Below are 12,059 nucleotides of genomic sequence, written 5' to 3'. Positions count from 1 at the left end.
TCTTTCAAAAATTCTATGATACTTTTTATTTCTCACCTTATACAATGGCCACTTTCTTCACTGTCCTATTGTCAACACTGGACTGTGCATTCCTTGGATATGAAGACTATGTTTTATTTTAATTGCTAGTTGTACTTTTGGAGATATATTTATGTGTTTATTGAGACCTAGTCTACTTGAGGTATGTTATAAGAAAGGAGAATAAAATTAATGTTTACTGAGATTATACAAGGTATTCGACATGATATCTAAATTAAGGTTTAGTCTTCACAATCAGTTTAGGAGCTAGTTTATATTACCTCAGTTTTTTGGATTAAAAACCAAAGGTCAGAGGGGCTTCGGATTTTTTTTTCCAGCGAGCAAAAGATAACATCAAGATAAGTCTCTTGGATCCAAATCCACATCCAATCCATTGTACATCAACTCTTCATTATATTTAAACTTATCTTACAATCAACAATTATGGGCCCACTTGATTTACATTTCAAGGACAATATACTGCAATAATATGCTCAAAAAGAAAAGACTTTAGTTATCTTGCTGACTGTATCCTTGACGTCCTTATTTCTCAGACTGTAGATCAAAGGATTCAGCATAGGAATCACCACTGTGTAAAACACAGATGCCACTTTCACTGTGTTCCTCGAGTTTTTGGAGTTAGGGACACAGTAGAGGAAGACAATGGTTCCATAGAAGATGGTGATGGCTGTCAGGTGGGAGGCACAGGTGGAGAAGGCTTTGCGACGACCACTGGCTGAACGCATCTTGAGGATGGTGACAATGATAAATACATAAGACATGAGAATGATAAGCAGTGTGCTGACCACGCTGAAGGTGGCAAAAATGAAAAGCAGCAACTGATTGACGTAAATATCAGAGCAAGACAGGGACAGCAATGCAGAGAACTCACAGAAGAAGTGATTGATTGTGTTGAAACCCTGGAAAGATAATCTGATAGCAGAACATGTGAGTATCAGGGAACATGCTACTCCCCATGCATATGATCCGACCACCAGCATGGCACAGAGTTTCTGGGACATGGCCACTGTGTAGAGCAGAGGGTTGCAGATGGCCACAAAGCGGTCATAGGCCATCACAGCCAGTAAAAAGGATTCAGCTACCACAAAGGTACAAAAGAAAAAATATTGCACTATACATCCTGGAAATGAAATGGTCCTGTCTTCTACAACTAGGTTTGCCAGGGTCTTGGGAACAATGATGGAGGAATAGCAGAAATCCACAAATGAGAGGTGGCTGAGGAAAAAGTACATGGGGGTGTGCAGTTTGGAGTTAATCTTGATTATAACTATCATCCCAATATTTCCTACAACAGTGACACTGTAGATGGCCAAAAAAATCAAGAAGAGAGGGACTTGCAGTTCTGGGTAATCTGAGAAGCCCAAGAGAGTGAACACAGCCCCAGTTTTATTTCTCTCTGAAAGTAACATGATGGTTTCTGTTTGTCAGAATCTGAATCGGTCCTGAAAATAAAAATAGTAAGGGAGTGAGCATCTAAGAAGCTTCCTAACTACCCCTTACCAAGACTGGAAGATGAAGCAAAATATCTTTTCATAATTTCTCTATGTATTTTATGTAAGATATGCTAAATGTCTAATATTTGAAAACACAAAATCATTTTTGAAATGTTCGTTAAGTTTAAAAGCAATACAATTACTGAATTAAAATGTTTTAAGTTCTCGGGATGCCTGACTGACTCAGCCAGTAGAGCATGTGACTCTTGGTCTTGGCATTGTAAGTTCGAACCCCATGTTGGGTGTAGAGATTACATAAAAATAAAATCTTTAAAAGTTGTTTAAATTCTTAACTGTAATTTTTAATATTTACATATAAAAGTATGAGATAAAGGGATTTATGGTTATTTTAAATCAAATATTAGCATAACCCTTTCAGCCCTCCTTGCACATTATAAGTGCATAAAAGATACACCTAATACAATATAATGACTGATTATGTCAGCCCTATAAGCAGTACAAACATGAGAAATTTCCAAATAAATTAATTTTTACATCACAGGTTTACACTGTGACATTAAGCATAAACACCTTTAACATTTTATATTTTTGCCGTTATTATTCATTTCATACAACACATTAATCTTTTTCTTTCTGACTCAGTGAATCTGATATCAAAATAAACCTTAATTCATTTTTTCAGAGTATTCTCCTCAACTAATGGGCTCCAAATTGTCAATCTGACCTCATTACTTGATAAATAATTAGATTAGATGCTAAAGATAATCATGTCTACTTCCTTGTTCTAGAGGTGACAAAACTTCTGGAGACACCTTGACTTTTCCAATGACATGCCAATAATGACCAATCTACATACCTGCGACTAGAGCCTTGATCAGAATCCCAACCATATGTCCATTCCTCCACACCAGACTCTGACCCCTGTTCTAGGTCTAGATACCAAGATATTTCTTTTATTGATGATCATACTTGTAATTTGTGACAAGCCAGCGTCTCTGGGCCTATGGGAAATAGTCTACTGACAATGTACAGACCAAAGAGCTGCACTAGAAATCAGCATCATGATGAAATAAGAACAGGAACTAGGGAAATTTTCTCTCCCAGAAATAACTAAAGTAGTAATAAGCGACTTAGACACTTTCCTTGCCTGGGAATCTCTCGCTTTCTCTCTCTTTTCTCACCTCTCCTCTCCCTTCAAGACATGCAGGATATTCATTCTGTCCATATAGTATCTGTGAAGGAGAAGGATTTTTTAAACACTCGAGGTAGTAATACACTATGAAGGCATTTTAGAAGAAAATAGTAATACAAAAGTATCATTGTACTTCTCCAGTTGGTGCCCAACACCTCTAAGATCTTACCATAGCAGAAAACTCTTAATCATCTCAATGGTAAGGTTATCTTTGGTCCCACAACCCAAGAGATAGTTTCAGATGGCCCATCAATAAAGATATCAGATCATATTCAAGACTGAGAGCTTAAAGGATCTCTCTGTCCCTATAGTCAGTCATACATCTGAGTATTAAAGACAACCTCAAAAGACATCCATCCTGAAGCTAGACGTTCTCATTATCACACTTCTTGCTTAATATAATATTTAACTGACTAAGGCTTTTCAGGTTTCATTTTAAATGAATGTGATATTCAACATGATGATTCTTGCATCCCAAATACTATTATTAAATTGTTGGTAAAATCTTTCTCTACCATTGAGTCCAAGAAATATAACAGCTGAAATCTGACCTTTGTTTTCCCTATTTTGTTCTAATTTTTCTCTAATTTTTCTCTGCTTTATCATCTTAATTAAAGCTGGCCCCTTTTAATTTTTTTCACTAGAGAGTCTATTCAATCTCTGCTAGTTTCATTTTACTTAAATCTTCTCTATCTTACCTTGACTATTTCTCCCATAACTTACAGAAACAGAACAATGCACATTCCCAAAGTTCTCAGACCTCTTCTATCCTCCCACCCAGGTTAGCCCTTGTGCATCTGAGCCAGGCCCTCTAAGACAAAACCGTGTAGTATAAATGCACTTTCTCTTCCTTGCATGTTCCAGATATGTTACTTCTGCAGTGACTAAATAATTCTCAAGAACTGTCTAGATCTAAGGGTAAGTTTCCCCCACCGTGCTGCTTCCCAGATACCCTACATTGAAATTAATATCAATCGGTCTCTAGAATCTGAAAACAAACCTGCTGATGGCAAAGGTAAGGCCACTCTTGGTTGGGACTGATGGATACATTCTTATATCTATAGTACAACCTTTGGGACATGAGCCCTAGAGATTATGTCTTGCCCCATTCTCTTGAGGTCATGAAATAAACAATTAAAATTAATCATTTTTCTCTGATGTAATGCTTGAAAACATGGAGCAGCATTAGGAAAATTTTATACAAAAATTTATATAAATGTATTTTAGATTTTATTAATTTAGTCTGGAAGAAAAGGAGAGAGAGAGTGTGGGAGGGGCAGAAAGACAGAGAGAGAGAGAATACCAAGCAGGCTCCACACTGTCAGCACAGAGCCCAGTGTGGGGCTTGAACTCATGAACCATGAGATCATGACCTGAGCCAAAACCAAGAGTCAGACACCTAGCCGACTGAGCCATCCAGGTGCCCCCAAAATGTTATATTTTAAAATCACTTCTCCAACCCCTGATTACTCCCATACATACCTACAACCATTATAAAAGTTATGGAATTATAAAAACCATCCTTATCAAATATTGAGTGGCTACCATATAGCAGGCGTAACTGTCTTCCTCCCTGCCATCCACTCTGACCCTGTTGGAGAAGGGTGAAGATCCCTCCTTTAGGTCATCATGGTTCACTGAGAGTTAAAGCATAAATATTTAAAAAGTTAAATATCAAGTTGGGAAAATAGTCCCTTTCAAACCTTGTTCTATTCTATTACTCTTAACCACCTCTGCTTCTTCTATCTAGTCTGACCTCTTTGTTTTTGTGTTTTGCTTTATGTTTTCCAAAAAATATTACCAACTCTTTCTTTATGGTCTTTTCTCCTCATGTTTCCTGCCCACTGAAATGCTTTCCCTTAAGTTTTTGTTCAAATGCAGCTTTTCAGTGATACCCTCGAACATACTGTTTTACCACTGGGGCTCTTCTACTACCCAATATAGTGTTTAAAGTACTTCACATGTTTCAAATATATTTACTTTATTTATTTATTTTGAGAGAGAGAGTGTGTGTGTGAGTGTGATTGGGGGGAGGGGCAGACAGAGAGAGAGAGAGAGAGAGAGAGAGAGAGAGAGAAACCCAAGCAGACTCTACCCCATCAGCCCAGAGTCCCAGGCAGGGCTCGAGCTCATGAATGTTGAGATCATGAGCTGAGCCAAAGTCAAGAGTTGGACGCTTACCAACTGAGCCTTCCAGGAGCCCCTCAAATATATATTTTAATCCTTACTTATTTCTTTATTTGTACATTGCTTGTTTTCTTCTGCTAAGATAAAAGTTCCAGGAAAGCAGAGATCGTTCATTGCTTTGTTCACTAATATATCCCAAGCTCCTAGATGAATGAGTAGCATAAAGTCAGTGCACCATGAGTCTTCATTGAACAATAAATATGGCCTTCCAAAGGAACTGGGAATAGAGCCAAACTACCAGAACTAGGAGGAATTTCAGTGCGGTGAGGGGATAGTTCACAAAGAATGATAAGGATGTTTTAGAAGTGGTTCTTGAAACTGCAGTCACAACAAAACAGAATACAAACAAACCAAAAGAAATTTGCACTCCTCTCAACTTCCTGTCTTTATCAGGTTTATTATATCAGAAATCTTGACTTTTTCAACATCAGGAGCAGCATGGTGAAATTACCGGCAAATGGAAAATATCTCAAGTATTCTCCTTTAGAAAAATTTACAGGTAGTTTTGCTAAAGTTTTATCGCGTTGATCCATTTGGCAAACGTTTTTTACATATCCATTAAATGCAAGGCTACAGTGTTGATATAAGAATAATAAGGAAGTGGATCACATTAAAACTTTTCTTTCAAAAGATGTATAATTTCTCTGTAGTAACAAGCAATACAATTGAATAAAGACTGAAGGTTGTACATGCTGAGAATTAAAGCAGGGACTGTTCTGTGAATTTTGTGTTTTGCTACAGGAACCAGGGAAAAGTGGTTGGGTACCTGATGAGGGTAAGTAATTATTTATTATAAGTTTATAATGAGCTAGGTACTATCTTAGATATTGGGGAAAAAGAGAAAGAATGTCCCTTTGTCAACAAATTTCTATTTAATGGGGAGTACAAATAAATAAATATGTGATCATTTTTTAGTAATTATAAATGCTATAAGTATACAATTGAAGATATCATTTTTTAAAAATTATTTAATGTTTACTTATTTTTGAGAGAGTGAGACACATGGTGTGAGGAAGGGAGGGGCAGAAAGAGAGGGAGACACAGAATCCGAAGCAGGCTCCAGGTTCTGAGCTGTCAGCACAGAGCCGGCCCGATGCGGGGCTCAAACTCATGAACCATGAGATTATGACTTGAGCCAAAGTCAGAAGCTTAACTGAGCCACCCAGGTGCCCCATTTTAAATAAGGAGGCCAGACAAGACCACAGTGAGGTACTATTTGAGCCTGTACCATGATGAAGTGAGAGAGGAAGACGTACAAAGATTGGGGGGAAGAGTGTGGAGTTTGGGGCAAAGGAAACAGCAAATACTACTTATTTTCAAATGCATACTCAGCAAATGGCAAGATTGTGTTCTTTTTTATGGCAGAGCAAGACTCCATTGTGTGAGTGTCCGTGTCTATGATACATGTCTAGACATATATATACTCCTCTTTATCCAGTCATCAATCCATGAACATTTGGGTGATTTCCATAGTTTGGCTCTTTTAGATAATGCTATTATAAACATCAGAGTATGTGTATTCCTTCAAATCAGCATTTTTGTGTCCTTTGGATAGATAGCTAATAGTGCAATTGCTGGGTCGTTGGGTAGTTCTGGTTTTAACTTATTGAGGAACGTCCATACTGTTTCCAGAGTGACTGCACCAGTTTGCATTCCCACCAACAGTGTAAGAAGGTTCCCCTTTTTCTACATCCTCGGCAACACCTGCAGTTGATGGAGATAGAGAGTATTACGCTAACCAAAATAAGTCAGTCAGAGAAAGACAAATACTATATGATTTCATTTATTTTATTTATTTTGTTTCTGTTCAGAAACAAAACAGATGAATGTGGAGGGGGGGGGGGAAAGAGAGGCAAACCAGGAAAACAAACTCTTAACTATAGAAAGGAACTGAGGGCTGCTGGAGCGGGGGTGGGTGGGGGGATGGGTGAAATGGGTGATGGGCACTAAGGAGGGCACTTGTGATGAGCACTAGGTGTTGTATGTAAGTGATGAATCACTGAATTCTACTCCTGAAACTAATATTACATTGTATGTTAACTAATTGGAATTTAAGTAAAAACTTTAAAAAAAAAATACACACTGTGTTTTTACGCATCCCAATAATTAATCAGTTCGCCGTGATGTTTTGTGCTTTCTAAATCTGCTTGCAAAATTATAACTTGGAGATTTCCAAGTGACATTATTCATGGCAGAAAGGAAAAGAAGGAAGCCTACTTGGGTATATCAATGGGTGTTCTTTAAAGCTCTATTTATGCTACTAAGTGGGTATTGGAACAATAACAAAATATGGGATGCCATTAGTGGAATACTTTTATAGTACATTTTCATTAAGAAATTATCATTGAATAATTTCCGCTCTGCAGAAATAATCTGAGATGATATAGCTTAAGAATAAAAAAGGTTTATTGATGTAATTTTTAAAAGTTTAACGGCGGGGCGCCTGGGTGGCTCAGTCAGTTAAGCATCCGACTTTGGTTTCTGCTCAGATAATGATCTCATGGCTTCGAGCCCCACATGTGCTGCCAGCACAGAGCCTGCCTGGGATTTTCTCTCTCTCCTCTCTCTCTCTGCCCTTGACCACTTGCCCTGTTTCTGTCTCTCTCAAAATAAAATTAGAAAAACTTATTTTAAAAGTTAATGTTTTTTTTTCTTTTGAAAATATTCAAGGAAACAAAAAGCCCTTGAGCCAATGTTACAAGCCTCAAAACAAGATCCACAAGAACTGCTGGCCATACTGATTGTTTTTTTCTGTCCCAAGTGTATTTCTTGGCCAAGAGTCCTGTGTGCAGCCTGGAAAACGAGACTAATGTGGCTTGCTCTTTGTCCTAAAGGGCCAGAACATTTAATGGACAGTGAGTCCCTGACTTCCAGTCTTATTAATTTGAGTCCTCTACAATATAATAATATTTATAGAATATAATATTTCTCTATCAATCCACTTGCTAAGACAACTGAGTCATTAATAGGAACTTATGAAAAGTGTGACAGTTGGTAAAATGAACATTTGAGTAAATACCCTCGTCAAATTTGACCTAACAAAAAATATATCCTTACAAAATTCTACACATATTCTGTTGTTATAACTCAGTTTCCTTTATTATGTAAATGCTCAATGTATCATGTAACAGTTCCCTGGGGGCGGGGCGCTTGGGCATGCACACACATGTGGACCGGTATGTGCGTTCAGGTAATTTTGCGGAAGACTTGGACCCTTTGCAGAAGGCTGCATTCTCTGCATTGGGCTTACTGCTTTAATTGGTGTCATTTGACATGTTCCTGCCCTGGGTTTTATAAACTGACACCTCAAGAAGCTTTATTAGTTCCGATTCATTCTTTTAGCTTCCCTTCGGCAAGCATTGTTCAGACGTGGTTCTGACTCCTCCCGTGGCATTGGATCACAAAAGCACCTGTTAACTAATCGTTTTCTAGGGATCCTCGGTCCCATCTGTGGATGCAGGTCCTATCAGCTAGATCACCTCATTTTAGCATTCCCCACCAACATTTTGCGTAATGATTTTAATATTTCTTGAAACCATTGCCTTGGTGCATGTTTTAACATTAGGAGTTCTGAAATCGCGATTTTCTAATTCCATCCTCTTTTCTGCTTTTACTCTCCCTGAATTTCCCCTCACAAACTGTTAGGTAACCCTGAAATGCAACTCATAATAGAAAGACAAAATAAATATTTATTTCCCTTATTTATCAGTTTTCAGAGCAATGCCTTGACACCCCAGCAACCTTCAATAGTAGCCAATGATTTATTATCTTTTTTTCTTTTTTAGTATCTAAATTAAAATTTTAAACTTAAACATATCTGATGTCTTTTTGAAAAAAAAATCTTCTTTAATGTTTATTTATTTTTTGAGAGAGAGAGACAGAAAAAGACAGAGAGAGAGAGAGAGAGAGCAAGAGTGGGGGGAGGGGAAGGGAGAGAGAAAGACACAGAATCCGAAGCAGGCTCCAGGCTCTGAGCCCTCAGCCCAGAGCCCGATGCGGGGCTTGAACTCACGGACCGCGAGATCGTGACCTAAGCTGAAGTCGGACGCTTAACCGACTGAGCCACCCAGGCGCCCCTCATATAAAATACTTTTGATACTCCGTCATCATGTTTCACATCACTTCCAATACTATTAATAAAAGTACAAAAAGGAAGAAGGAACAAAGAACTTGGCCAGGTCTTAGAAATAGTGCCTCTCTGCTTATTACTAATTCTTCCATATTTACATTCCTAATCAGCCACCACTTTGTAGAATTCCTCCATGACCCTAATGATGCATGAAACAAAGGCAGAAGGAACTGGCAAAGGAACTAAATTTCTTTATAACCTGCAGCCCATTGACAAATACTTGAGGCAGCCAGAGCAAAATGTTCCTCAGGGAACTGCCTACTGTCTTAATGCTAATGCTTTACTAGAGGGGAAAACAACCTTAGCGTGACAATTGCTAGGCCTCCCTATCCTGGGAATCTTCTTTGGCATCTGAAAATCTCACTGGAAACTTCCCTTGGACTTTACCTCTTCCCAACTCCATAGTATATAACTAGTCTCTCCTTGTGGTCCTGGGGCAGCTCTTCCTGCCCACGGGTTCTGTCCCCGTGCTTTAATAAAATCACCTTTTTGCACCAAAGACGTCTTCAAGAATTCTTTCTTGGCCATCAGCTCAGGATCCCGGGAAACCCCGCCCCCATCACCACCAAAAAAAACCAACCACCAACCAACCAACCAACCAACAAATAAACAAACATCTCATCACCTAACATTCCCAATGTTTAAATGGAATTGAAAAATGATTTACCATGCCAGCATGGTAATCCAAGAGATTTGAATTTTATGGTCTGCTGTTTACTGTTAGATAAGTTTCTTAGAGTTGCTGCAGTAAGTTACCACAAACGTGGTGGCTTAAACTAGGGCAATGCATTTCCTCATAGTTCTCAAGACTAGTAGCCTGAAATCAAGGTGCTGGCAGGGTCATGCTCCCTCTGAAGATGCTAGAGGAGAAGCCTTCCTTGCATCCTCCTAGAGCCCCCTACTCAGTATCAGCAGAGCACTAATCTTCACAAAGACCTCTCCGTGGGTTCTTTTTCTCTCTTATAAGGACACACTCATTGGATTTAGGGCCCACCCTCATCCAGGGCGATCTCATCTCAATCTTCACCTTTATTACATCTGTAAAGATCCTGTTTTCAAATAAGGTCATATTCTTAGCTTCTGGATGGACTTGGATATTTGGGGGGGGGACACTATTCAACCCACAACACTATGTTTCTTCACCTGTTGCTCATAGTTCTTTTACAAAACATTGAAGTGACCAGAAATCAATGATCAAATAACTGGTTTATTACAACAGTAGATTTCAAAATGTGGTGAATTGACTAAATACTTTGAACTGTCACCTCTACTAGAAGCATTGAGTAATTCTCCGTATAATAAATCAAATCTCTTTTGAAAATGCACACCTTTGACAAAATTGCATTGAGTGATTAATTAATTTCCTGACACTCTCCTTCACATCTTTGTTTCTGAGGCTATAGATTAGAGGGTTCAGCATGGGGATCACCACGGTATAAAATAAAGAACCTACTTTGATTATGAGCCATGAGTTTTTGGAGTTGGGTACACAGTAAAGGAACAGGACGGTCCCGTGGAAGATGGTGATGGCAGTCAGGTGGGAGGCACAAGTGGAGAAGGCTTTTTGGCGCCCACCAGCAGAAGGCATTTTTATGACAGTGACAAAAATAAAAATATAAGTAGTGAGGATGATTACCAGGCTGCTCACCTCATTGAACATGGCGATGGCAAAACAAAGCACTTGGCTGATGTAGGTGTCCGAGCAGGACACAGAGACAATGACAGAGTGCTCGCAGACAAAATTATTTATGACGTTAGAGCCACAGAAGGACAATGTCAGGAGAAAATAGGTGAGTGTCAGGGAAGAGACTATACCCCATGAGTAGGGCCCCGCCACTAACGATGCACACAGCTTTTGGGACATGACAGCTTTGTAGAGTAGAGGGTTACAAACTGCCACAAAGCGGTCATAGGCCATCACTGCCAACATGAACGTTTCTGACACTGCAAATATACAAGCCAAGAGGAATTGCACTATGCAGCCTATGAAAGAGATGGTTCTGTCTTCCACAACCAAGTTCTCCAACAGTTTGGGGGTAACTGTAGTGGAGTAACAGAAGTCGACAAAGGACAAGTGGCTCAGGAAAAAGTACATGGGGGTGTGGAGTTGGGGACTGACCCTGATGATCATGATCATGCCCAGGTTCCCCACCACAGTGACGGTGTAGACGGTCAGGAATAGCAGGAACAAGGGAATCTGCAGATCCGGATATTCTGAGAAGCCCAAGAGGGTGAATGTGGCTCCAGTACTGTGGTTTCCTTCCAGGAGCAACATGCTTGTGGTTGGAAAAGAATCTGAAATAATACTAAAAACAGTAGCAATGATCATCGTGATCACGCATTTCTATTGCACTTATCACGTGGCAGGCATTGTGCTAAAACCTTAAAATGCATTGATTGAAATCTTCAAATAGCACTGTGAATCGTAAAACAAGGAGCTTCATACTTTACTTAAGGATGGGGAGGCATATATAAGTTAAGGAACTCGTTTGAGATCGCACAGCTTACCAGTGATGAGCTCGGTTTTGAAATTGATCCTGAGTGGCAGAACTCCAATTAAATTTAGGGAACAGACAGAAAACTACACCACATTGTTGTAGACCAATGTATTTTTCACAGTTCCATCATTCTGAAGATCTGCCCTTTTTCAGGGGGTTAATATAACAATGCAGCTAAATGTAGCACTCAAATTTATAAAGCAAGGATCAGATGTAAAACATTAGAGGCGATAATACTTCAATAGTTATGATGTTCAACCCCAGGCTCAGGGAAGGCAGCATTTATAAGTCACCGCAAGAATTTCCATGTTTTGAAAAAAATATGTGGATGTGGACAGAACATAGCCCCACATATCTTCAAGCTTTCCACTGATTCTATCCAAATGCTACAATAATTACTTCAGTGTTCCAAAAACAATGCAGCAACCTGGTAAAATAATAAAGTCGCACTTGTGACATGTTTTCCCCCCACTTCTGTGTTTTCTTTCCTACTTAACTATTTTCTTACTTAGTGTCACTAATGCTTTCCTTTTTTTTTAAGTTTATTATTTATTTATTTT

The 12,059-nt window shown here is 39.0% G+C and overlaps 2 protein-coding genes across 2 annotated transcripts; both read right to left on the bottom strand.

The window, feature by feature from the left end:
- Nucleotides 1-512: 512 nt before the first annotated feature.
- On the bottom strand, nt 513-1,448 carry LOC102963781 (olfactory receptor 5D18). The gene has a single exon (XM_007088769.1). It carries the CDS (start codon nt 1,446-1,448, stop codon nt 513-515), a length of 936 nt encoding a protein of 311 aa, XP_007088831.1.
- Nucleotides 1,449-10,304: 8,856 nt separating this feature from the next.
- On the bottom strand, nt 10,305-11,276 carry LOC102949029 (olfactory receptor 5D13-like). Its single transcript, XM_007088797.1, has one exon. It carries the CDS (start codon nt 11,274-11,276, stop codon nt 10,305-10,307), a length of 972 nt encoding a protein of 323 aa, XP_007088859.1.
- Nucleotides 11,277-12,059: the final 783 nt, after the last annotated feature.

Source organism: Panthera tigris, chromosome D1 (genome assembly GCF_018350195.1).
Source record: "Panthera tigris isolate Pti1 chromosome D1, P.tigris_Pti1_mat1.1, whole genome shotgun sequence".
NCBI lineage: Eukaryota > Metazoa > Chordata > Mammalia > Carnivora > Felidae > Panthera > Panthera tigris.
This window is presented reverse-complemented; position numbering and strand designations above follow the sequence as displayed.

Coding starts and splice junctions, on each gene's coding strand:
- LOC102963781 (XM_007088769.1), bottom strand. CDS start 1,448: ATGTTACTTTCAGAGAGAAATAAAACTGGGGCTGTGTTCACTCTCTTG.
- LOC102949029 (XM_007088797.1), bottom strand. CDS start 11,276: ATGTTGCTCCTGGAAGGAAACCACAGTACTGGAGCCACATTCACCCTC.